Source organism: Physella acuta, unplaced genomic scaffold (genome assembly GCF_028476545.2).
Source record: "Physella acuta isolate Inbredline_101_S28 unplaced genomic scaffold, ASM2847654v3 ptg000123l, whole genome shotgun sequence".
Lineage (NCBI taxonomy): Eukaryota > Metazoa > Mollusca > Gastropoda > Physidae > Physella > Physella acuta.
Genome location: NW_026731642.1, coordinates 531,873 through 558,186, shown reverse-complemented (window position 1 = coordinate 558,186; position 26,314 = coordinate 531,873). Strand labels below are relative to the sequence as shown.

Below are 26,314 nucleotides of genomic sequence, written 5' to 3'. Positions count from 1 at the left end.
AAAGATTAACACCGGATTAACGGCCATTGATTTAATGACATACAGGTAATGATTAATACAGACGAAACCTGTCCCTTTTTTGTTCTAGGCCTATTTATAGAATAGATATTCCAGTTGTTTTCTTTTTGTTTATTAATATATTAATAAAAAAACAATTACACAAACACTCTACTGGAAATTCCCTTTGTTTTCTATTAGTTTATTTTATATAAAAAACAATTAGACAAGACACTCTACTATTATAACAAGTCACTTGAACACCGACGTTATGAACTATGTTAAAACGGAAACATTTCAAAAAATGGGGCTGGGGGTAACAATTTACGTATGGTCACCCCACTAAAGGATGCTGGGTATTAAGGGTTGGCCGCCATTTTCCACACGCGCACATAGTTGACCTGCATGGCGGCGCCCTCGCCGTTCTCCTTGTCCAAGTTCCAAGTCGGCAGCCAGCTGTTCCTGTTGAAAGAAGAAAATTATTTAACTCGCGTTTTTCTGATGATTCTTAAATCTCACACTGCAAATTTTACACGAAAAAAAAAATTTGGCCGATGCTAGCCGGAAAAAGATACGCATGCGCAATGGAGAGAAACTACGACTTTCCATCGCGGCGATGTTTTCGATGATACTGCGCATGCGTGTGTTTACAACCGCAGAACCCTAACACCAACCCTAATCCTAACCCTATCCCTATCCCTAACCTTAACCCTATCCCTATCCCTAACCCTATCCCTAACCCTAGCCCTAATCCTAATTCTAACCCTAGCCATAGGTCACTGAGCATGCGCAGAGCTATCTTTTGCCGACTAAGTGGAGACGTTGGGGAGAAAAATCTTCTTCCGAGTAGTCACTTCGAAAAAATTTAGAAAAATTAGGTAATTGGTCCTCTATACAAATATATACGATCCCCACCCCCCCCCCCCCCGCTACCACTTCCATCGGTAAAACTCCTCTTTGAAGAAATGTGTTGCGTCAAATGTTTTGCATCTTCCTCATGGTCGTAAAAGGGGATACAGTGGGGTGTGTCGGTATATTTGGGTGTGTGGGTACATTGGGGTGTGTGGGTATATTTGGGTGTGTAGGTACAGTGGGGTATGTGGGGTGTGTGGGTCATATGGTGTGTGGGTACATTGGGGTGTGTGGGTATATTTGGGTGTGTAGGTACAGTGGGGTATGTGGGGTGTGTGGGTCATATGGTGTGTGGGTACAGTGGGGTGTGTGGGTCATATGGTGTGTGGGTCATATGGTGTATAGGTCACAAGGTTTCACCACTTGAACTTATCACGTGCACAGTGTGAGCAGTAAGATAAAACATGCACGTGTCCGTTCCGGGCCGCTGCACACAGCAATCAGCGAGTGGTTAAAACGAGGGCTGTAGGTAGAGCCCCTTAATCCCTTACCTAAATCCTTACTATTCCTATAATCCCTACACTTAATCTCAACTTAATCTCAACCATTCATCCGTATTTCCTGCTTGCTATTATCTCCGATGACAATGCAAGAATATCTCAGATATAATTTCCAATCTAATTCAGATGAATGTTTTCAATTTAAAAAGGGGAGGTAATGCGATAAATAAAAAAGGGAGGTAATGTGATCAAGAAAGGGGAGGTAATGTGATTTTTTTTTAAAAAGGGAGGTAATGTGATCAAGTACTAGCAGTCGGATGAACTCAGGTGAGTCAGTGCTCACGGATATTTTCACACATGAGATCCGACAACGGAAATTAATAAAGAGCAGATAATTGTCGTTTAACATAGCCGATCGCGTTTTAAAGTTAAAATTGTTACTCGTATGTGTTGTCGATTAATTTATGAACGAACTAAAAGAAAAAAAAAGTAAATATTGTACTTTTTTATGGTTTTAAATACATAGTTACTAAATATTTAAAAAAATAAAATAAACGCACTAACAAGAACTAACACACTGAAATTAAAATAAAAAAATTAAACCTTTTTTTTTGGCTAAATAGTAAAAACGTGAGTAGCTTGCTAAATTTTCTACCCCCCTCCCCCCCCCCCCCCCCCCCCAAACTCTAATATAAGAACTAATCTAGAGCCGACACGAATTGGCTGATATAAAATGAGTATCGACGATATAGAACCCCGAGTACTGTTGTTACATCACTGTCGATACCTCATACAAGATTCAAAATGAAAACAAAAGACAAGTTGACCCTAGGTGGCGCGCGCGGGTCGTTCTCACCCCCCCCCCCCCCTCCGCCCACACTTCGCCAGCAGGGTGCGTGTAAACACCGAAATGTAACGACGACACGAGAAACGTACGTCAAACACTGGCCCCGGCCAATGAAAATGTTTTTAATTCCCACGTGACCACCCCCCCCCCCCCACCCCACCAGGTAAAAAACATTTTTGTAACCCCTCAGGTGGGTTTTTCATCTATTATTTACCCCCCTGATCCGCCATCAACACACGGAAATCACAAATATTCACTCAGGTGTAGAATTTTACTTTTGTTTTGTGTAGATTGACTAAAATAGATTTTACCAAGTCGATTTTTAGACAGTGTTTATTTCCGTCAACGTAAACGAAATAAGCAATGCGCTTCTTTCCTGTACCGTTAACTAATATAAGCAATATCGTTTTTAATTAACTTGTTTCTATTTATAGAATAGCATTTGAACACACCCAGTACCGGTCCATCTAAAAACGGCATCACAAAACGGTAAATATTGTTATGTAATCTATGCGTGCTTATTTTTTATGGGTTTGTTCCAGTGGCGTAGCGAGGTCGGGTGTCACCCGGTGCGGCACTTAATGGTGTCACCCCCCAGAGGCGTAGTGACCCTTCCCGGGGACAAACTTTCAAGTTTTCGATTTGCACCCCCCCCCTCAAACTTTCGATTTGCACCCCCCCCCCTCAAGTTTTTCTCTATATATTTTATATTTTGCTATTTTTTGCCTTGGTATCACCCCCCTAAATGGTGTCACCCGGTGCGGTCCGCACCCCCGCCCCCCCCCCCTCGCTACGCCCCTGGTGTGTTCTAATCCAGTGGTTCTTAAACTTTTGGAATGTATTGAACCCCACCAGTTTCCTATGCGCACTCACCGAACCCTTCTAAATAGTTCTATCGTCCAAATCAGATCGTGAATCGTATGAGTCGGGTGCGTGTCTTGACCTACGCCGAACCCCTGAGACTAGCTCACCGAACCCCTAGGGTTTCGATTGAACCCAGATTAAGAACCATTGTTTAAGCGTAAATATGGTAATTTATCTGATCAGAGTTTCTTTCAGGCATCTCTTCGGTGGAGGGGGGGGGGGGGGGTTGGGGCGAAGAAAGTTTACCTCCCTCACCGAAACGAAATGAAATGTATATAGAAAACATACTTTTACCAGTGTCCGCCCCCTCCACCTGAAAAGATTAACGCCCCGACTACATGTATTAAGTTATCTCGTTATCTCACTGTTGACATAATCAATGGCGTCACAAATGGGGGTGGGGGGGGGTGACAATAGGGGTAGGGGGTGTTGCGTGTCGGTAGCAGGGTGGTGATACCATCAAACGAAGGTGACACCGACACGAAGAGGCGACGAAATAAAACGGTGGTGACACCATCAGGAGAATAGTCCAACGATGAACAAGTAACTTGAACTTGTTTTAAGAAATTTCACTTGAATAGTTTAGTTCACATTGTCCTGAGATAAGTTGTCCTGATATAAGTTGTGCTGATATAAATTGTCCTGAGGTAAGTTGTTCAGTGTCTCGTCAAGGGAATTCTCTCACCTTATCAGATTGCCTTCTAATGAGGGAATGATAAACCACCCACTATCGTTTCTTATACTTAAATACCAAATTTTTTTACTCAGTGTGGAAATCTAATGCTTTAGTTATAATAGGCCTATTATAAGTTTTAAATTGAAGTTTAGACTTCAACATTTTATAATTAGTCCCCATTTTGATTTTCCATCAAAACTGTAATCAATACTAGTTCAATCCATCAAGCTGTTTTACGTCATTAGGCCAGATCACATGACAGACACGCAGCCAATGGATGAAGAGAGACTAATCAATTCTCAGTCTTGTGGAAAGATGAAGCAACAGGCCGAGGAATTTCAAGGTCATTAATTCTGCGCATGCGTTGTTTGCTGATTCTTTATTGAGCGTGGAGATTATCAAAGGCCGTTATCTAACACAAGTTCTACAGGAAATAGCCCTCTGCGCATGACTAAGTTTTCAATTGTTTACAAAAAAAAATACAAAAAACCCCAGAGATCTTCTGTTAAAAAAGGAACATTTCTCTCCAAAGAATTGTTTCACAATATTTTCATGATTTCCTTTTCTTTGATGGATTTCTGTCGATTTTGTTATATTATTGATTCGATCTTAGTCTAGAACAAGACTTTGTCAAATAAACTACAATCTCTGCCAATCTAGGTACTAAAAATGAGCTTTGGCTTAAGAGCCGCTGAAACTAATGACGTCACCGCTGTCGTTCACGTGACCAGCACATTTGTAAGAAAAGGCGTGGTTATGCATGACGTAATCAGGGTTTTATACACAATGTCCTCATTCCATCAATCTATTTTTATAGACCACCATTGCCCCCCCCCCCAACTTCCTAGCAAAAACCATTGTTTCCCAGACCCCCAGCCAAAAAAAAACCCATTTAGACGCCTAAATAATGTGAGTCATATTGCCAGGGTTAAGGTGGCGGCCAGAATTTCCCGTATGCTGACAACATGAGGAGGCGACTAGTCTAACAAGGGTTAACAGCAAGTGACTTCCTGTGACGTCATCACCCAAGGTCGCCCGATGTGAATTGTTCTTCTGGTTGGATGCATGGGATTCTTGGTGTTGTGTAGTGTAGGTCCAGTGTTTCTTTCATCCTTTCTTTTCTACGGGGGGGGGGGGAATACTTGCAGTGTTTCTTCCAGACTTTTATCTCCGGGGCGGGGGGGGGGGGGGGGGCGGACACTGGTAAAAGTATATCTTTTCTATATAAACTCCATTTCGTTCAGGGAGGGGGTGGTGGGGGCGGTAAACTTTCTTGGAGGGGGGGAAGGACGGACTTAAATTTCTGGGGGAGGGGGCACACACTGGTATATATTTTTTAAATAAATTTATTTCTTTCCAGTGGGGGGTGGGGTGGGGAAAGGCGGTGCCAGTTTTTAAAAACCATCATTTCTCTAACCCCCAATGTTTAGTATATATAGCTTCTATATATCTCCCACAACAACGTACCGTTTTCTAAACTGTGTTATGACGCACCATGACCCTCCACCTACCGCGGGTCAACCTAAATAAAAAATGACCTTGACCTTTAAGTTTTCACTGACCTGGCGTTCCAAAAAGCGGTGGCGGCGTGTCCGGCGTGGTCGTTCCAAGGCTTGGGGTAGGGGGCGTTGACGTAGTTGTCGGGGAAAAACCCGACGCCACCCACAGCCACGTTCATGATGATGTAGAACTGTGGATGGTAGGTAGAGGATGGTTGATGGTGGGGGATGGTGTGGGATGGTATGGTTAGAGGAGGATGTAGAACTGTGGATTGTAGGTAGAGGATGGTTGATGGTGAGGGATGGTGTGGGATGGTATGATTAGAGGAGGATGTAGAACTGGGGATGGTAGGTAGAGGATGGTTGATGGTGGGGGATGGTGGTGAGATGGTATGATTAGAGGAGGATGTAGAACTGTGGATAGTAGGTAGAGGATAGTTGATGGTGAGGGATGGTGTGGGATGGTATGGGATGGTATGATTAGAGGAGGATGTAGAACTGGGGATGGTAGGTAGAGGATGGTTGATGGTGGGGGGATGGTGGGGGATGGTATGATTAGAGGAGGATGTAGAACTGGGGATGGTAGGTAGAGGATGGTTGATGGTGGGGGATGGTGGTGAGATGGTATGATTAGAGGAGGATGTAGAACTGTGGATGGTAGGTAGAGGATGGTTGATGGTGGGGGATGGTGGTGAGATGGTAGTGAGATGGCGTGGTTAGAGGATGATGTAGAACTGTGGATGGTAGAGAATGGTTGATGGTGGGTAAAGGTGTGGGATGGTGGTGAGATGGTATCATTAGATGATGATGTAGAACTGTGGATGGTAGGTAGAGGATGGTTGATGGTGAGGGATGGTGTGGGATGGGAGTGAGATGGTGTGGTTAGAAGATGATTTAGAACTGTGGATGATAGGTAGAGGATGGTTGATGGTGGGTAAAGGTGTGGGATGGTAGAGGATGGTTGATGGTGGGGATGGTGTGGGGTGGTAGATAGATGGTGTGGAAATGATGGTGTAGTTAGAGGGTGATGTAGAACTGTGGATGGTAGGTAGAGGATGGTTGATGGTATGGGGATGGTAGGTGAGATGGTGTGGATGGTAGAAGAGATGGTGAGTAGATCGTGATGGTGGGGGATGGATATGGTTTGGGATGGTAGTGTGATGATGTTATAGAGGAAGATTTAGAACTGTGGATGGTGAGTACAGGATGGTTAATGGCATGGGATGGTAGTGAGATTGTGTGGATTGTAGATGAGATGGTGAGGAAATTATGGTGTATTTAGAAAATGATGTAGAACTGTAGATGGTAGGTAGAGGATGATTGATGGTGTGGGATGGTAGATGAGATAATGAGGAACAGATGTGTAGTTATAAGATGGTATCGGAGGATGGTAACAACGTTGAGATGATGAAGAAAATGTTTGTGATGTCGAAGGCTGGTATCAGAGTTTAGATGGTCAGTAGATATTGGTTGAAGTTGACGGATGGTATGAGGGATGGTGTGAGGGATGGTGTAAGGGGTAGTGTAGGGGATGGTATGAGGGATAGTATGAAGGATGGTATGAGGGATGGTATAGGGGATGGTATGAGGGATGGTATAGGGGATGGTATGAGGTATGGTGTAAGGGATGGTGTAATGGGTGGTGTAGGGGATGGTATTAGGGATAGTATGAGGGATGGTATGAGGGATGAGTTTGTTGAAGAGGAAACTGAATAGAATGTATGACAAGTGACAACCATTGCTAATTTATTCATGGTAGAAACCAGGATTGAAACAATCACATGAAGTGCTCGCTGAAGATTTATGTGAAGGCCTTTACACCTTTATCACTCACTCTAGTCATTAGACGGCCACTCGCTAGACGACCACTCACTAAAGTCATTAGACGGCCACTCTGACTGAAGTAATTATGATTGGACGGCCACAAACAGCCATCACTTTAAAAGCTAACAATCAAAGTTTCTAGGTCAATTACAGTGTTAATGAGATTGACGTGTCCCGGTTTAGTTGTAAGTGTGTGTGTGTGTGTGTGGGGGGGGGGGGGGGGGGGTTGGGTTCACATTAATGTTGTTGTAGTAATGGAGGAATAGGTGGGTGGATTTGAGTTGGTGTGGGAGAAATTTTGTGCGAGAGAAATGTGTGAGAGACATTTTGTGTGAGAGAATTCTTGTTTGAGAGTGATTTAGTGGGAGAAAGATTTTGTGTGAATGAGATTTTGTGTGAGAGAGATTTTGTGTGTGATATTTTGTGTGTGAGAAATTTTGTTTGAGAAAGATTTTGTGTGAGAAAGATTTTGTGTGAGAGAGATCTTGTGTAAATGAGATTTTGTGTGAGTGTGGGAATTTGTATGTGGAAAATAAATCACCTGAAAATGTTCTAAAAATATTTTCATATACTTCGCCGGGATTGGCTAGATATGTATGAAATACAGGCGGCGATTGGTCAATATTAATATCATTGTTTACCAAACGTGGGGTTGTCCCACAAGATAAAAATAGCCGAGACAAAAACACTTAACACTTCCAATAAATGCAAACAAAATCAGTTTTAGAAATATCTCTTGATTTGAGTACAACAAATATTCGCGATATTAATTGCATCAGTACAGATTTAATGAATGTTGGCGGGAAATCAGCAGAAGTGTATATCGTTGTGGGTGTCAGCTCTCCCAGATTCGAAAATTGTGCTGATAGTTTAGATAGTTTAAAAACTTGCTTGTTATTTATAGACGGAACAATTTTGTAATCTTCCTAGCATATTTTGTTTGTGTGCTCTTTATCACAATATTACGGTGTAGCTTGATTAGAGTTGGTAATTAGTTTATATATATATATAAATATATATATATATATATATATATATATATATATATATATATATATATATATATATATATATATATATATATATATATATATATATATATATATATAGGGCCCTATATATCGCAGAGGTCGTAGAGAAAAAGACGATGATGATGACACACCCAATTAGCCACTCATTAAGACAATCGGAGAGGCTAACATGTGAGCACTCACCTCCTGGTCAAAGGGAGCCATGTGACCACCGGCAGCCCACGGGTTGTCCCACTTGCTCTGACCGGTGTTCTCGAAGTCTCCAAACTCCCAGAAGCCACCAGCCGGAGGGCTGACGTTGAGGATCTCCGTCCCGTCCACGGTGAACCTGGGGGGGGGGGGTCAGGACAAACTTTAGTACACAAGCTATGTCATCAGGGTGACATTGTCAGCTGCATGACACATGTATGACACCTGAATGACACCTGAATGACACATGTATGACACCTGCATGACACATGTATGACACCTGAATGACACCTGCATGACACATATATGACACCTGAATGACACCTGCATGACACATGCATGACACCTGAAGGAAACCTGAATGACACCTGAATGTCAATACACGACCACACCCGTAATGTTTGGCAGTAGTTAGATATAAAGATGTGGGGGTTCAAAGTGGTACACCTTTGCTAATGTAACTTAACATGAGACAATTTTCATTTTAGGGGTTGCAATGGGATGGGGAGTGGGGGGGGGGGGGGGAGGTTGACCCCCACCATAACCTCCACCTGCCCACACCACTAGCCACACCCACCCCACATTCCTATCTATACATCCATTCCACTCATGTCAACTATCTTCAAAGAATTATATCGTCATAGTCACCTCTCTTGAAACACGTGACATATTAGTACCCACAGTTCTTCCCCTCCTCCGCATTAAAAAAAAAACATCCGCCGTATTAAAAAAAAAAAAAAACAACAACCGAACACACGCTTTTCATTGATAAAAGTACCCTCGATAACGAACGTTTCCCATCGATCTCCACTGAGATCGAACACATATTGTATGTACCTGATTGATTGGTCGTCCCAGTCCAGCTGGTACTTATGGAAGCTGTCAGCGAAGGTGCCAGACGACGCAACTCTGGAATCAAAAGAAAAACGATAGTGAGCTCCCTTTGACGAGGTACTTTAAGTGTTGGATTGTAAATACAAAGACAGAGCTGGGTAGGAGTTGTGGTTCTTGACATCAAGGTCAAGGTTAGAAGAATGTGGCGTATACTTTAAATGAGCTTGATCAAATTGATGACACGTATTAGATTTTAAAAGAAAAATTTTAAGATTAGTTGAATTATAGAGAAGTTGAAGTATAAACAAAAACTATAACTAATTATAGCAAGCTCTTTGTTTTAATTTCAAATGTCTTTTTAAAAGTACAGGGGGCTAAACACATATAGGAAAACATAGCTACTATAATCAGAGTTTCTTCCAGGCACCTCTTCGAGGGGGGGGGGGGGAGGGGCTGAGCCCCCCCCCCCCTCGGAGAAAAAAGTCTGGAAGAAACACTGAGTATAATCTATAATTAAAGGCGACGCTTTTCACAGTTGTAGACCACAGCTAAAGACCTATTGACCTACATTTGACCACACAAAGACCTTCAGCTGACCATACAAAGACCTACATCTGACCACACAAAGACCTACAGCTGACCCCACAAAGACCTACATTTGATCACACAAAGACCTATAGCTGACCACACAAAGACCTACATCTGACCACACAAAGACCTACATCTGACCACACAAAGACCTACAGCTGACCACACAAAGACCTACATCTGACCACACAAAGACCTACATCTGACCACACAAAGACCTACAGCTGACCACCCACACACAAAGACCTACAGCTGATTACCTACATCTGATCACACAAAGACCTACAGTTGACCCCACAAAGACCTACAGCTGACCACACAAAGACCTACATCTGACCACACAAAGACCTACAGCTGACCACACAAAGACCTACAGCTAACCCCACAAAGCTGACCACTCACGTAGAGGCGTGTGCCTTGGGCCACTGATTGGCCTCGACGAACGGACCAAAGTGTAACGTGCTGCCAACAGATTCCAGACCTGCAGGCTGACCCTTGTCGTCCTTGTAGTTCAGGTTACCTGCAAGTGGACAGTGGTCAAGGTGTTTAGTGGACACTGGCACGTCATAAATAACCCTTTACATAAGAATGACTTGTCATTAGACACAGTTTCCTCAGGCATATCTTAGGGGGTGGGGTGGGTGAGACACCAATGCATGTCTACCGCCCTCAGCGCGAAATGGAATTTATATAAATCTCCCCAGAAATGTAAGCCAACCCCACCCCTGAGAAAAATGTCTGAAAAAAAACATTGATTAGATAAACTTGTGGTTAGACATAGTCTACCTGTTATTAAACAGACTTGTTATAAGACAGACAAAACCCATCTTTTCAGAAACCTATTGTCTGCTGTAACTATGACCGTCAAAATCTTTATTTATGAAAATATATTTGGCTCTTGTCTCTTTTGCTGTAGCCGATCTTTGAACCCAAGCCTAACTATAAACCTTTGCCCAGATTATGCAACCACGATTATTGTGTAAAAAACTGGGGACATCAAACTAAACGTATAGATTGTGATAAGATCATTATCTGATCTAAAAGAAGCTCATTTACTGAACGAGTATTTCCGTCAGCCATTTTGTACCACGCGCCACATGCAAAAGTACCCAATCACCCATCGTCGTCTGCTATTCTCGGTGCTTTAACGGGTCACGTGGTATGGGTCTGGTGGCATTGACCAGAATTGAGAACTTCCAGTGGGCAAATTGTTGAACACGCCCCACAACGTAAACATTTCTCAGACAGGCTCCATGTTTTTGATAAACAATTCCTTTCAAAAATCTGACCAATCCAGAGTTCTGAAATTGTTTAGATTGTTTCGTTCGTTTTTTTTTTGCTCTTTTTAACATAAGGAAGGAAAGATCAAACAAAATCCATCCGGATAGTTTTTTTTTACCAATTGTTTTACGTAAAGGTCACGGTGACCTAACACGTCTATTCGTAAGGTCAGATCCGAAAAGGGGGTGGGGTGGGGGTGGGGGAATGTGGGAGGCGTGTGATGAGTTCCGACCATTAACTCTTGCAATAGCTAGCTTTTTGCTGATATATTAGAGGTTAACTACCAACTGTTAACCATTGTCAAACCTAACCCTAATCGTAGCCCACCAGAACACAACCCCCCCCCCCCTCCTCATTTTTGGACGAGTCCAACATCGTATGCTGGCTAGAATCTAGGTAAAAACACAAACATTAGCAGACCTACCCCCCCCCCTCCATTTATTCATTGGAAAAGTCCAACATCGGATACTGGCTAGATAAAAAAATCTCACTACACCCATTAGAAGATCTACCTCCCACCCCCCTTCATTTATTGGACGAGTCCAACATCGGATGCTGGTTAGATTAAAAAAAAAAACTACAGTCGCCCATTAGCTGACGTGTAAAACAAAATCCCAGTTCCAGCTCTTCTAAACAAAATTAAGGGAATAAAGAAAAAAATTTACCTCGGCTCTCTACCAGATCAATTTCTCCTGAAGCTGGCCAAATTCCGTAGGCGTTCCATCTCGGCAGCAGCCATATAGCTGGCGTTAGACACATAAGAGTTTACACATACAACTATATATATATATATATATATATATATATATATATATATATATATATATATATATATATATACACATATATATATATATATATATATTTATTCATATATATATGTATATATATATGTATAAAATTATATATTTATACACACACGTATATATATATTTCAGTGACCTCACCTTAGGATAGTGTGGTCAGCAATTTGCTTAGTCGCTTTTACTTTTCCTAACGAGAGTCAGGTACCTATTAGAGCTGGGTAAACTCAGAAATTACCGCCAGACTCAAGCATGTTGTTAATATTATCGTATCGACTTATAAGAAATGAATTAAACATGTCCCAATCTAAACGTGGATTTTTTTTTACTTTAGTTGCGTGAAATATAGACAATCTTTTGATTTAATGGAATAGTCACGGATTTTTGTAATTTACTTAGACGATGTACTGTCTCATATCATTAATGTGTAGATTATATCATTTTTACGAGAAGGCCGATATAGATCTAGATCTGTAACTTCTATGTATAGGACATGTACGACAAAAGGCCCATACACCATAATGATCTAGTTCCGACCATCTACAACCAAGATGTTCGAGGGCCGGATGAGGCCCGCGGGTTGGAGAACCCAACTCCGCTATGTCGAGTATGAAGTTTATTCCTGTGTTGGTTATCTTTGAAATCGTGAAGTTTAGATCCCGACCAGGAAGTATGTTTCTTCTGTGAGATGTGGTGTGTGTGTGTGTGTGTATGTATGTGTGTGTGTGTGTGTGTGTGGTTCTCGTTGGGAAAATATAAACAAAAATCATGATCGAGACCCGGCACGAAACAAAACGAGCGGACTTCCGGCTTTAGAGTGCTTGGACTGGATGGAATATCCGGGTCACATGCCAAAGGTTCTACTAGTTTCCACCACGAGTTTTTGTCTATTTATAGCTGTTTTTCGAGAAAAAAAACCCGTCGTTTACACATTTCATTTCAACTTGTTTTGAAGTGTCGCAGTACTGTTGTTGCATGCCAACATCAACAAATTAAAATATAGACAACAATAAAAGAGCGCAACAGTATCAAGGTTTTAAATGTTTATAAAGTTATCCTTTTTGACCTGAGTGTTTATTACGCAGTTGAAGTAGGGAACACATTTTTTTATGTGACTTAAGGCATGAGAGGGGATAGTAGGGTCATTTCTTTCCAACCGCTTTTACTTTCCTAGTCAGGTACCCATTAGAGCTGAATTGACTCAATGACGTCCTACGGACTTAAGTCTGGGATCCGAACTCGAGACTTTCAGGTCTGTATCAGTGTCTTGACCACTCAACTCCGCCTTCGCATTTTAAAATGATTGCGTATTTCTTAATGTGTTTCCAACACGAGTATGACCATTTTCATTTGTGCTCTTAGAGCAGGCAGACGTTAACAGGCACCATTCCACCACTCATTTGTCGGCTGTAACAACCCGCTAGTTTCCACCAGGCTTTAGCTCTAGCCTAGGAACCGAACTCGCGAGCTTTGGCTTAGGGATTGCCGGCTCTATCGACTGACCATATTTTAAACATTGTGATCTGATAGTTACTTTAAGAAAAAAATTAACATGATATTTAATTTAGATGAAAGCGTCAAGAAAAAGTTTTACACAATTCTTTACACTTTTAGAAAAATGAAACATTTTCTTCCCAAAGACGGCCCATCTGTCTCTTGTTGGCAAAGGGTTTCTCTCTCTCTCTCTCTCTAGAAAGCCATATCTAACTTAATTGGCCATCTTTGCTTTCATTTAGATGGCCATATCTGACACCTGGCCACCTTGACCTTCACCTTTAGATGGCCATATCTGACACCTGGCCACCTTGACCTTCACCTTTAGATGGCCAAATCTGACTCACCTGGCCACCTTGACCTTCACCTTTAGATGGCCATATCTGACACCTGGCCACCTTGACCTTCACCTTTAGATGGCCAAATCTGACTCACCTGGCCACCTTGACCTTCACCTTTAGACGGCCATATCTGACACCTGGCCACCTTGACCTTCACCTTTAGATGGCCATATCTGACTCACCTGGCCAAAGCCAGTCTCCTGTCGGCATCTTGGCCTCGACCTCCAGACGGCCATACTTGAAGTTGAAGTACCGGGAGCTCCTCAAGCGTGCTGATTGGAGGGGGTTGATCACCTGACCCGGGATCCCCTGGCGCTCACAGCCGTAAAAGTTGTTTCCGGTGCACGTGTCAGTCGGGTTGGCACCTGTCAACAGGTGACACAAGTGGCAGTTGACAGTGACAAGTGACAGCAGACATTAAAAACTAACCAATGACAATGGACAAAAAAAACAGTTAACAATCATACCAATAGCTCAGACCCTACGGATTTTGTTATTTAAATAACTTGAGAACCTCTTTTTATCACAATATTCAAACAAATACAATTATTGTTAAGGAACCTCGAAGTTTATCTTTTTTTTTGAAAGAATTTAAATTAGAAGTAATGCTAAAACAAATCTCTCCGCTCCATCATACCTACATTATATAATTAATCCAACAATTTAAATAAAAACACATCATCCTTGTAAACCTGGCGGTTCGTGATGCAGATGAAGTAGAGTTCATCTGTTTATGTGACATTGGCATATCAAGTGATAGCGTGGTCAGTACTAACCCAGCAGCCTTTTATTTCACTAACGTGAGTTAGGTATCCATCAGAGCTGAGTGGACTCCAAGACATTCCACGGACTCGAGTTGTAGGACCCGAACTCGAGGCTTTTAACAGCTATGTGCCCTACGATCCAACCACGCGTTCCCATACTTTAAAAACAAAATTGGATGTTTACTTTTACGTACTGAGAACCAGAGTGTAAACTGGTAACAAGAGGCATTGGAACTAGATTCTTAACCTTTTTTGTAGGCATTAAATATAAAGGAAAATATAAAAACAGTAGCACTCGTTTGGCACCCCAACTCGGACACGCCCCCCCCCCCCCTCCCCGCCAACTGTATGATGGAGTACTCTTACACGAATCTCCTCCGTTCTGCCGCTAAAGACACAGAAAATCTCTGGAACATTTGGTGCCATATCTGGCATTACGAGAACCTCTGGTACAGAGCAGTACTTACCCCAGATGTTGAGGTTCCCGTGTTCCAGGAACTCCGGACCGAACCGGTCGGTGGTTAAAGTCTGGGGATAAAAGTGGTTCGTTTTAGTCATGTTGGTGGTTAAAGTGGTTCGTTTTAGTCATGTTGGTGGTTAAAGTGGTTCGTTTTAGTCATGTTGGTGGTTAAAGTGGTTAGTTTTAGTCATGTTGGTGGTTAAAGTGGTTCGTTTTAGTCATGTTGGTGGTTACAGTGGTTCGTTTTAGTCATGTTGGTGGTTAAAGTGGTTCGTTTTAGTCATGTTGGTGGTCAAAGTCTGGGTTAAAGTGGTTCGTTTTAGTCATGTTGGTGGTTAAAGTGGTTCGTTTTAGTCATGTTGGTGGTCAAAGTCTGGGTTAAAGTGGTTCGTTTTAGTCATGCTGGTGGTCAAAGTGGTTCGTTTTAGTCATGCTGGTGGTCAAAGTGGTTCGTTTTAGTCATGTTGGTGGTTAAAGTGGTTCGTTTTAGTCATGTTGGTGGTCAAAGTGGTTCGTTTTAGTCATGTTGGTGGTTAAAGTGGTTCGTTTTAGTCATGTTGGTGGTCAAAGTGGTTCGTTTGAGTCATGTTGGTGGTTAAAGTGGTTCGTTTTAGTCATGTTGGTGGTCAAAGTGGTTCGTTTGAGTCATGTTGGTGGTTAAAGTGGTTCGTTTTAGTCATGTTGGTGGTTAAATTCTGGGGGAAAAGTGGTTCGTTTTAGTCATGCTGGTGGTCAAAGTGGTTCGTTTTAGTCATGTTGGTGGATAAAGTGGTTCGTTTTAGTCATGTTGGTGGATAAAGTGGTTCGTTTCAGTCACGTGGTGGTTAAAGTCGGACACACAAATCCAAAATAATTCACACTTTACACATAAAATCACATTTAACCACACGAAACCACACACAGGCTAACATAACCACACACAGCCACACCTAACTACACACAACAACACATAACCACACACACAACCACACACACAACCACACACAGCCACACCTAACCGCACACAACCACATCTAACCACACCTAACCACACACAACCACATCTAACCACACACAACCACACCTAGCCACACACAACCACACACAACCACACACAACCATATCTAACCACACATAACCACACACAACCACACACAGCCACACCTAACCACACCTAACCACACACAACCACACCTAACCACACACAACCACACCTTACCATACCTAACCACATCTAACCACACACAACCACACCTAACCACACACAACCACGTCTAACCACACACAACCACACCTAACCACACCTAACCACATACAACCACACACAACCACACCTAACACACCTAACCACACACAACCACACCTAACCACACACAACCACATCTAACCACACCTAACCACACACAACCACACCTAACCACACACAACCACATCTAACCACACCTAACCACACACAACCACACCTACCGGCTTGATAAAGAGCTTGCCATCCCTGACGTAAGCATTAGACCTGTTGTTGGTGTAGTACTGGAACTCCCAGTTCTGTGGGGGGGGGGGGGGGGAGGGGTGAAAAATACAATCAATATTGTTATCTTACTTTAAACATATGTGACCGTGTGGTCGAATGGTAGAAGTAATAAAAAGTAAGTTTTAAATATATATATATATATATATATATATATATATATATATATATATATATATATATATATATATATATATATATATATATATATATATGTATATATATATGTATATGTATATATATATATATTATATATATATATATATATATATATATATATATATATATATATATATATATATATATATATATATATATATATATATATATATATATGTATATTATATGTATATCAACATAACTTAAACCTTCCCCGTAGCATATTCCTGCGTTCGCCACACTTAAAAAAGTGAAAATATGTTATAAGAAGAGCACATAGATAAATCTACAAAATAACAGATCAAGTTAATGTCACATTTCATCAGACGCCTAGCCTAAGACGTGTAGTGTAGGCTAGGAAGGTCGTCAGATAACTAAGTAAATTAATTAGTTCATGGGAGGAGAACTGGCAGTGGAACATTAAGAGTTACTCCCCTTATGATTATCTCTAGTTACCTCCCCTCTTGTTAACATCTTGGTTAAATTAGTGAGCAGGATATTACCACCCCTTACGACTCACCCCTCCACTACATGGGTAGCTGATGCTATTCACCCACCCATCCCCACCCCTGCTATACACCCCACCCCACTGCTATCCACCACACCATCCCCTACGACTCACCCCTCCACCCCCTCCACTACATGGGTAGCTAATGCTATCTTCACCACCTACCATTCACCCTCCACCCCTGCTATACACCACGCTCCTTACTACAACCCCGCCCCTTCTACTCACCCCGCCACCCCCTGCTGTAATCTTATGCTCCCACAGCTTAGTGCCCAGGGTATCGAACTCATCCTCAAAAATCAGACACGGGTAGTTTGAGCTACCACCTCCTCTGCCACTCCCCCACCCCCACCCCTGCCTAAACCCTCCCGCCATAGACCCCACCCCCTACTACTTACCCCACCCCACCCCTGCTATACACCCCATCCCCTACTACCAACCCCACCACCCCTACTACTTACCCCGCCACCCCCTGCTGTAATCTCATGCTCCCACAGCTTGGTGTCCAGGGTATCGAACTCGTCCTCAAATATGAGACACGGGTAACTTGTGCATGTCGCCTCCTTGTTGTAGGGATCTGGAAGTAAACAGGCCAACAGTGGAGAAATTCATACGCCTATAGCGACGGACTATTTTTATTTTAAGTAAAATAACATTTCGGACCAGAATGTCAAAATACTGGTTTAAAAAAAGTTAATGCGTTTTCTGTAGGATTGAATTTAATGTTTCATGTGCTAAGTGTGTTCTCCATTGCCGTTTTTTTTTCTCTACTCATGCCAGGTACCCGTTATTGCTGAATGAACTCAGAGACTTAAGCACGGATGAACTCGCGACCTTCATCCCATTAAATAATCATCATTGCCTGTAATGGGTTTTAAAAAGCATGTTTTCCGAAAATGTATTTTAAAATGGGTAACGCTAAATTCGATGTAACTCCCCACTAAAAAATTTCAGCAAAAAAAAAAACTTGAGGAAAAAAATCATGACGTCACTTGTTTATGGATACAAGCAACTCTTACCAGCTGAAACTACCACAGTTGTTCCCCCTGTTCCCCCTGTTCCGCCAGTTGATGATCCTCCAGTGTTAGATCCCGTGTCTAAAATATAAGTATAAGAAAAAAAAACTCAATATTTTTTTAGGACAAACAGAATTAATTTGGATTGTAAACACTAATTTTTTTTAGGACAAAAAGATTTTTCTTGTATTGTAAAAACGAACTTGTTTTTAGGACATACAGAATTATCTTGGTTAGATTGTATAAAACTAAATTAATTTTTAGTACAAACAGAATTATCTTGAATTGTAAAAACGAAATTATTTTTTAGAACAAAAATAATTATCTGGGACTGTAAAAACTTAATTATTTCTAAGACAAACAGAATTATCTTGGATTGTAAAAACTTAAATTTTTTTTGGACAAAAGTGACAAGGTAAATAGGATTTGAATAAAGTCAACCTTTTAAAAAAATTTAACAAGAAAAATTGATCAGATATTTATTGACGATATTTTTCCCCCTTTTTGAACAAGATGGTTAAAACTAACTAAAGGGAAATAATCGAGTCAAACAACAAGCTGAAATTTGTGAAATTTAAAAAAAAAAAAAATAAATATTGCTCTTTATAAAATCAAATACTAGAAAATATCTTATGCTTATAGGGGAAACATTTTTGTTAGATTATTTACAATTAATTAATATCTTTTAGAGTCTAAATATGGACGCTAGAAACATACCAGGTGCAACAGGTGAGCCGCTAGCTGTGGTTGTCTCCCCTGACTCCCCAGAACTCTGGTTGGAGCCGGGTTGTGGGTTGGGGTTGATGATGCTCGCCAGGGTTGTCGCTGGCTGTTTGGTGGTCGCCTTGGTGGTGGTGGTGGGCTTGGGTGTTGTGGTCGTTGGTGGTCCTACACATGTTCAAGATTTTAGTGGCGGTAATTTGTCTTAGAGATACAGGTTTAGAGATCCAGCATACGGTCGGGGTGGGGGTAGCTTCACGTTGCGCTTTATTGTGTTGAATGAGGTAGTTTTATAACACCTCTTATGATTTTCTTTAATATTTGTGTATGTATGCGTGGGTGGTGCGTGGATAGTGTGTGTGTGTGTGTGTGTAAAATATAGGCAATATAGGATAGTTGAATGAATAAATTGACACAAAGTTTTTTTCCACCGATATTCATGAACAGAGATCTTAACAATAGTATCTAATGAAGTTGTAGCGACAGATTTTCTCAAAAATGACGATTTTTATACTTTATATTTCTAAACAACCAAATTTTTTGAAAGACTAGTTAGTGCTGTATGCATGTGAGTTGTGTGTCCGTGCGCGCATGTATAAATAAATAAATAAATATATATATATATATATATATATATATATATATATATATATATATATGTGTGTGTGTGTGTGTGGGGGGGTCTTTAAAATCTTCCATAAAAGGAAGGTTTTCTGCCTATGGAAATGTGTAAATGCAGCAGAAATTAATAAAAATGTCCCAAGTTTTTATATTGTATAATCTGTGCTATACTGCTAGAAATGTTATTGTGAAGTAAAAAAAAAAGCTAGATCAGGGGCGACAACCCACCGCTGTAAGTAAAGGACTGGTCCAGCAACTGGTTTCCCTCCCCTGTGGTGCTAGAGATGGTCAGGATCCAGTAGTTGACCTTGTCTCCAGGTTTCAGGGCGATGCTTGGCTCTTCGTGTACAAAGTTGTTGCCTAGGGGAGCAAGAGGTGGGGGTTAGCTGTGTACAAGTACATGATATATATGTGTACATCATTAAATTTGTGAGTACACAATTGCAACACATTATATGTGTACACAAGTGACACGCCATGTGAAATGTGTGTACACAAGTACACAATCGACACACCATGGTATATGTTTACACAATTGATACCATGCAATCTGTGTGTAAACAAGTGACACACCACGAGAAACACGTCTGACATCACGAGATCTGCGTGTACACAACTGTGACACAATATGTGACATGTGTGTACACACATACTACACACCATTAGAGCTGTGTCTTTACAGAACGCTGTACATAACTTCAATTGTACACTTTTTGTACGTAATAAAAAAAAATTACATAGCGACTCCTTTATCTATTTTTAAAGCTACAAAATCTTTTTTCCAACGAGAGGGAGAGTGGGGGGGGGGGGGGGGCGCTTTTGTGTCGATTTGTTGGAGGTGAGGGGGGGGGGGGGGGAAGGGGAGAAATTAAAGTAAGTGTTACCTCCCATTTTTTGCGTTTTAAACAATTTTAAAAAGTGATTTAATCTTTTACACTTTAAAAAAAAAATTGTAACAAAAATCTTTATTTAGCCAATCCTTATCATTATTGGCTACATTTATTATAGGAAAAAACTACTTCATTAGCATGTAGTATTGGGTGTATTCTGTAATTCTGTTATTAAAGGGAAACAACCCAATTAATACTTTAGACAGTCAATTTTTAAACGTAGGGGAGTTAAAGCTGAATGCGACGTTAGAAACGATGAGTGGGGTGGGAGGGAGTTAAGGTTAAAATGTAGACTTGATTTGTCAACGAGATCTAAAGAGTATTGAAGTCAATATTGAACATTATTGAATATATACTGTCAGTGATTGCCAAGCTCTTGACTAAGAAAACAAAAACCGATATCCATTCCCACCACACAATTCACATATTCTAGATCAGTGGTTCTCAACGTTTTTGGAGGTACCGAACCCCACCAGTTTCATATGAGCAATCACCGAACCCGAATAGCTTTATCGTTCGTACTGACTAAATCTGATTGTGAATCATGTTTCTTGACCGCCACCGAACCCATGAGACTGACTCACCGAACCCCTGGGGTTTGATCGAACCCAGTTTAACAACCACTGTTCTAGAATGTTCGTAGCTGGCATACACCCCCCTACCCCACCCATCATATTTATGTCATCGTTGTATGGACTAGTAGATCCTTGTATAAAGGACTAGCGCTTTCTCGATACCGTTGTATTTATAAAAGTCGATTTTTTTAAAAACTTACTGCATAGGACTAGCACACAAGGTTTTAATCTCTATTTTAGCTTCAGTCCGTGTCCACTTTACCCTCCCCCCTCCCCTGGCATACATACACACACACATACACACACATACACACACGCACGCACACACACACACGGGCACACAAACACACACACACACGCACGGACACACACACATACACACACATACATACACACACGCACACACGCACACACATACACACTCACTCACACACACACACGCACGCACACACACAGGCACACAAACACACACACACACGCACGGGCACACAAACACACGTAAACATTGAGTTATTTACCTGTCTTGGTCCTGAGGTCCACGTTAAAATCACCTGCAGCCACACCTGTCAGGACCTTGTTAACGCTGAAGTGGAGTCCAACCAGCGAGTAGCCCTGGTCTACAACAGTCACGGTGTGTGGAGTCAAATTTCACATTTAGTCAGATATCACATTTTTTTTTCAAATATCACATTTTAGTCAAATATCACATTTTTAATCAAATATCACATTTTTAATTATCACATTTTTACTCAAATATCCAATTTTTAGTCAAATATCACATTTTTAGTCAAATATCACATTTTAGTCAAATATCACATTTTAGTCAATTATCACATTTTTAGTCAAATATCACATATTTTGTCAAATATCACATTTTTAGTCTAACGTCACATTTTTAGTCAAATATCACATTTTTAGTGAAATATCACATTTTTAGTCATCACATTTTTAGTCAAATATCACATTTAGTCAGATATCACATTTTAGTTAAATATCACATTTTTAGTCAAATATCACATTTTTAGTGAAATATCACATTTTTAGTCATCACATTTTTAGTCAAATATCACATTTTAGTCAGATATCACATTTTAGTCAGATATCACATTTTAGTCAAGTATCATATTTTTAGTCATCACATTTTTAGTCAAATATCACATTTTAGTCAAATTTTTAGTCAAGTATCACATTTTAGTAAAACATCTCAATTTTAGTAAAATATAACATTTTTAGTTAAATTATAATATTTTAGTCAAAATTGTAAGTCAAATATCACATTTTAGTCAAATAACAAATATTTTAGTCAAATAATACATTTTTCATCACATATCAAAATTTTAGTTATATTTTTTGTCACATAAAAATTTAGTCTTATTTCAAATATTGAAACATCTCAAATTTAGTTCAAATAATGTATAGTCAAACATCAAGATAATAGTCTACCATCTATCTTTTGGTTCAATATCAAGATTTTTAAAAATCTACGTTTTAGTCACATTGTTGACATTTTAATGGGTGATGAGGGTTTTGTAAAAAGTTAACTTTTTAAATTCAGAAATCAAACTTTAATATTTTACCAGCTGATACAAGGGCTAGACATCGAAATGATGAGATATTAGCGTTAACATAGTAGGCAACTTTTTCAGACATGAAGTTATTGTGGTCAGGATTATTGCCTAGGTATTTCACAATACCCAGCTAGAATCAGGTACTCTTTTTAGCTGTGTGGGCTCAGGAACATCCTACCGTCTGACGCCCGGAAACCGACCTCGAGACTTTTGGGTGAAAATGGCGAGTTCTACCATTTCACCACTGTATCGATTATCGATGCAAAGAGATTTGTTTGGGAGAGTTTTTAGCTTTATCGGTGAGAACTATTGTTGAGGAAAAGTGGACGTAAAATTTTTTTAAACACTAAAATCGGCCCCTAAAGTTTTTAACAAGGAAAAAGAAAAACTATTTCAGGCAATAATTAGGGCCTAGTAAACTTTGAACCAATGGCTATCTTGTACAGAAAACATACAGCCAATCGTTACCTTGTATATAAAACTTTCAACCAATCGTTACCTTGGATAGAAAACTGAATTCCCTGCGGCTGTTTCGCTGTGATCTCAACGTGTGGTGCCGCCGCCGCCGTCGTTGACGTCACCAACATGGCGAGCACAGCCAGGATGGTCAAGCTGGACATGGTGACCAGCGTCCTGCGACAATAAGATGGACCAGAATATAGGAGGGCTAACCTTTAGGAGGGCTAACCTTTAGGAGGGCTAACCTTTAGGAGGGCTAACCTTTAGGAGGGCTAACCTTTAGGAGGGCTAACCTTTAGGAGGGCTAACCTTTAGGAGGGCTAACCTTTAGGAGGGCTAACCTTTAGGAGGGCTAACCTTTAGGAGGGCTAACCTTTAGGAGGGCTAACCTTTAGGAGGGCTAACCTTTAGGAGGGCTAACCTTTAGGAGGGCTAACCTTTAGGAGGGCTAACCTTTAGGAGGGCTAACCTTTAGGAGGGCTAACCTTTAGGAGGGCTAACCTTTAGGAGGGCTAACCTTTAGGAGGGCTAACCTTTAGGAGGGCTAACCTTTAGGAGGGCTAACCTTTAGGAGGGCTAACCTTTAGGAGGGCTAACCTTTAGGAGGGCTAACCTTTAGGAGGGCTAACCTTTAGGAGGGCTAACCTTTAGGAGGGCTAACCTTTAGGAGGGCTAACCTTTAGGAGGGCTAACCTTTAGGAGGGCTAACCTTTAGGAGGGCTAACCTTTAGGAGGGCTAACCTTTAGGAGGGCTAACCTTTAGGAGGGCTAACCTTTAGGAGGGCTAACCTTTAGGAGGGCTAACCTTTAGGAGGGCTAACCTTTAGGAGGGCTAACCTTTAGGAGGGCTAACCTTTAGGAGGGCTAACCTTTAGGAGGGCTAACCTTTAGGAGGGCTAACCTTTAGGAGGGCTAACTTTGTGCAGTTAGATATACCAGCGTCCTGCGACAATTAGATGGACCAGAATTTAGGAGGGCTAACCTTGTGCAGTTAGATATAGGCCTACAGCCAGAGGCGTAGCGACCCTTCCCGGCGCCCGGGGACAAACTTTCAATTTGGCCCCCCCCCCCCCCATATATATTTGTTATGTTTATTATTCAAAACTGCAGCTAAAATGAGCTTTAAATTTTTGTTTCAACCCATTTTGGCGCCCCTAGGGTCGGCGCCCGGGGACATATGTAGCCACCCCCACCCCTTCGCTACGCCTCTGCCTACAGCTTTAGTTTCATGACGTGACTAGAAAATTCTGTGTTGAACCGGGTACCATTGTTCATTCTTAAAAGAATTTGAACTCGCCACGTCAATTAAAAAAAAAATATAAATAAACATAGCTCCATAGTCTAGTAGACCATTGGATGGTTCCACATTGGAACCTAAGCATAAAGTCTATGCAGTAAGATGAGAAGGGCCAGGAGTTACTTGAATGTTGGAAATAATTTCAATAGAGTCCATGAACAAATTCTCACACTAATATGTATTATATGGGTAATCTGGATTGTGTGTAACTTTTGTTAACTTTTGTTAAATTTCTCAAGAGTCTTATATTAATTATGTAAATTCGAAATTATTATAAACATTTAGGGGTTAATGAGAGATTAATGAGAGATTATGGCTGCAAAATTTTGCTTGTGATATAAACTGAAAGCAATCGTGTAGCTATTCAATTTCAATCAAATATCGATTGTAATTCAATAAACTATTTACTTATTTTTAACGCGGTAAAGAAGTTTAAAACATGTGTAAGTTAAGTTCTGGAGATAAAAAAAAAGAAACAACAACGCCCTCACCCAAAAATAAAAAAAAGAAAACCAGAATGACCTTTATTTATAAACTTGGTAGTTCTGTGACTTCCTTGACATGAGTAAAGCTTTAAAAATAATTTTTGATTACAAGAACTCTGGATATCGGAAGATGGGCCTGACACATCCCTGGGTGTGTAGTAATACAAATATCAATGTGTCTTCTGGCCCAGCTGTACGTTGCACAAGAAATATTTTATTCTTTTTCCTTAATTTCTGTTTGTCTAGACCATTTTATTTTCTCTAAAATTTTACCCCCCCCCCCCCCCGCTCTCGAAATTTGAATTCCAACTCTCATGCACAATATAGGCATACCCCCATCCCTTTTCCACCAATATTGTCACACTGTTCTCTCTTTTTAAAGCGACTTTTGATGTTATATATTTGTTAAAGGTATTTTTTGAAAACATAAAGAATGCATCGTTTTATTGAAAGGCGGACGTTTATCTGGTACAGGCCTATACAGTTTGTAGCTTAATTCAGCAAGGAAGGCCTAACCGGTGTATGATCTACTGCATATGCCCACAAATAATGAGAGGGTTAACAATGACAATGCCCGTGTTGTTGAGAATGTTCTAGAGTTTTCTACAAGCACGCGCCCATCTTTAGTTTCCCGTGTTTAATATTTTGTCCCTATCACGATTACATCATTACACCCCCCCCCACGTAATGTGATGTTCCTTGTTATGATATATCCATTACATTAATACACTTATCATTTCCTCATCTCTCTATCCCCCCCCCCCTTCTCTCTCTCTCGTCCATGCAAACACCATTTTAATTTGACACATCATCAATACCAGAAATAAATTGATACGAGAGCGTGTTTTTCTTGAGTTCAAAATATGGATTTTTATCACGTATTAGCTAAATTCTAGATTTGTAACTAACGCCAAAACGTTTAAAAACTGTACTGCCAGCACTAATTAGTGTATGATAATTAGAATATTTAAATATTTACTATTAAAATGTTTGCGTGTAAAAAGTTTATAAATTCGTGTTGTTTATTTAGTAGCCCTATACAAAAACAATATCTACAACTTTTATCTACAACTGCTCTTAAATTTTAAATCGGAATTTAAAATTTAAAAAGAATACATCCATTTACTTTAGATTCAGCAAATATTTTTATACGAGAAACAGTGTAAGAAAATAATACGTTTTAAGACGTTTTAGAAACGAATTTTAAAATTTCAAAGTGTTTAAAAGGTTGATTTAACATTACTTTCTGTTCCTTTGAACTAAGAAATATAATTTTTAAGTGTAATTTTTATGAAACAAATTTACCTGCTAAAATGATTTTGCGGTTATAATTTTTTTTTATGAAACACATTTATCTGCTAAAAATGATCTCCCGTTAAAAATTTTTACGAAACAAATTTACCTGCTGAAAATGGTCTTGCAGTAAAGAAAATTAACAGGGGAAGTGACTCCGTTGATTTAACTATCAGACGTGAAAAGAAGCTGCCCAAATGCGTTCGCCTTTTTAGGGTCTTTCTGCCTGGACTTTTTATCTTAGACCAATTTCTATAGTCCTCTTTCTTCACAGTTGACCGACGGCTGAATGACGGAGACAGGAGGACTGTAGAGATCTAAGTCACTAAAGCGGTAATCTCTCAAAGTCAGACCAGAGTTTCCGCTGTTTGCTAT

General features: G+C 40.5%; 1 protein-coding gene across 1 annotated transcript; it reads right to left on the bottom strand.

Moving 5' to 3' along the window:
* LOC131934915 (beta-1,3-glucan-binding protein-like) lies at positions 1 to 26,314 on the bottom strand. The gene is made up of 16 exons (XM_059291179.1): positions 26,049 to 26,314; positions 22,905 to 23,038; positions 21,356 to 21,454; positions 19,601 to 19,732; positions 18,749 to 18,919; positions 18,035 to 18,112; positions 17,477 to 17,592; positions 16,291 to 16,365; positions 14,852 to 14,912; positions 13,803 to 13,985; positions 11,648 to 11,725; positions 10,104 to 10,221; positions 9,117 to 9,188; positions 8,274 to 8,418; positions 5,299 to 5,426; positions 1 to 459 (listed from the first exon to the last, which is right to left on the bottom strand). Exons 2-16 carry the CDS (start codon positions 23,023 to 23,025, stop codon positions 357 to 359), a joined length of 1,680 nt encoding a protein of 559 aa, XP_059147162.1. The 5' UTR covers positions 23,026 to 23,038; positions 26,049 to 26,314; the 3' UTR covers positions 1 to 356.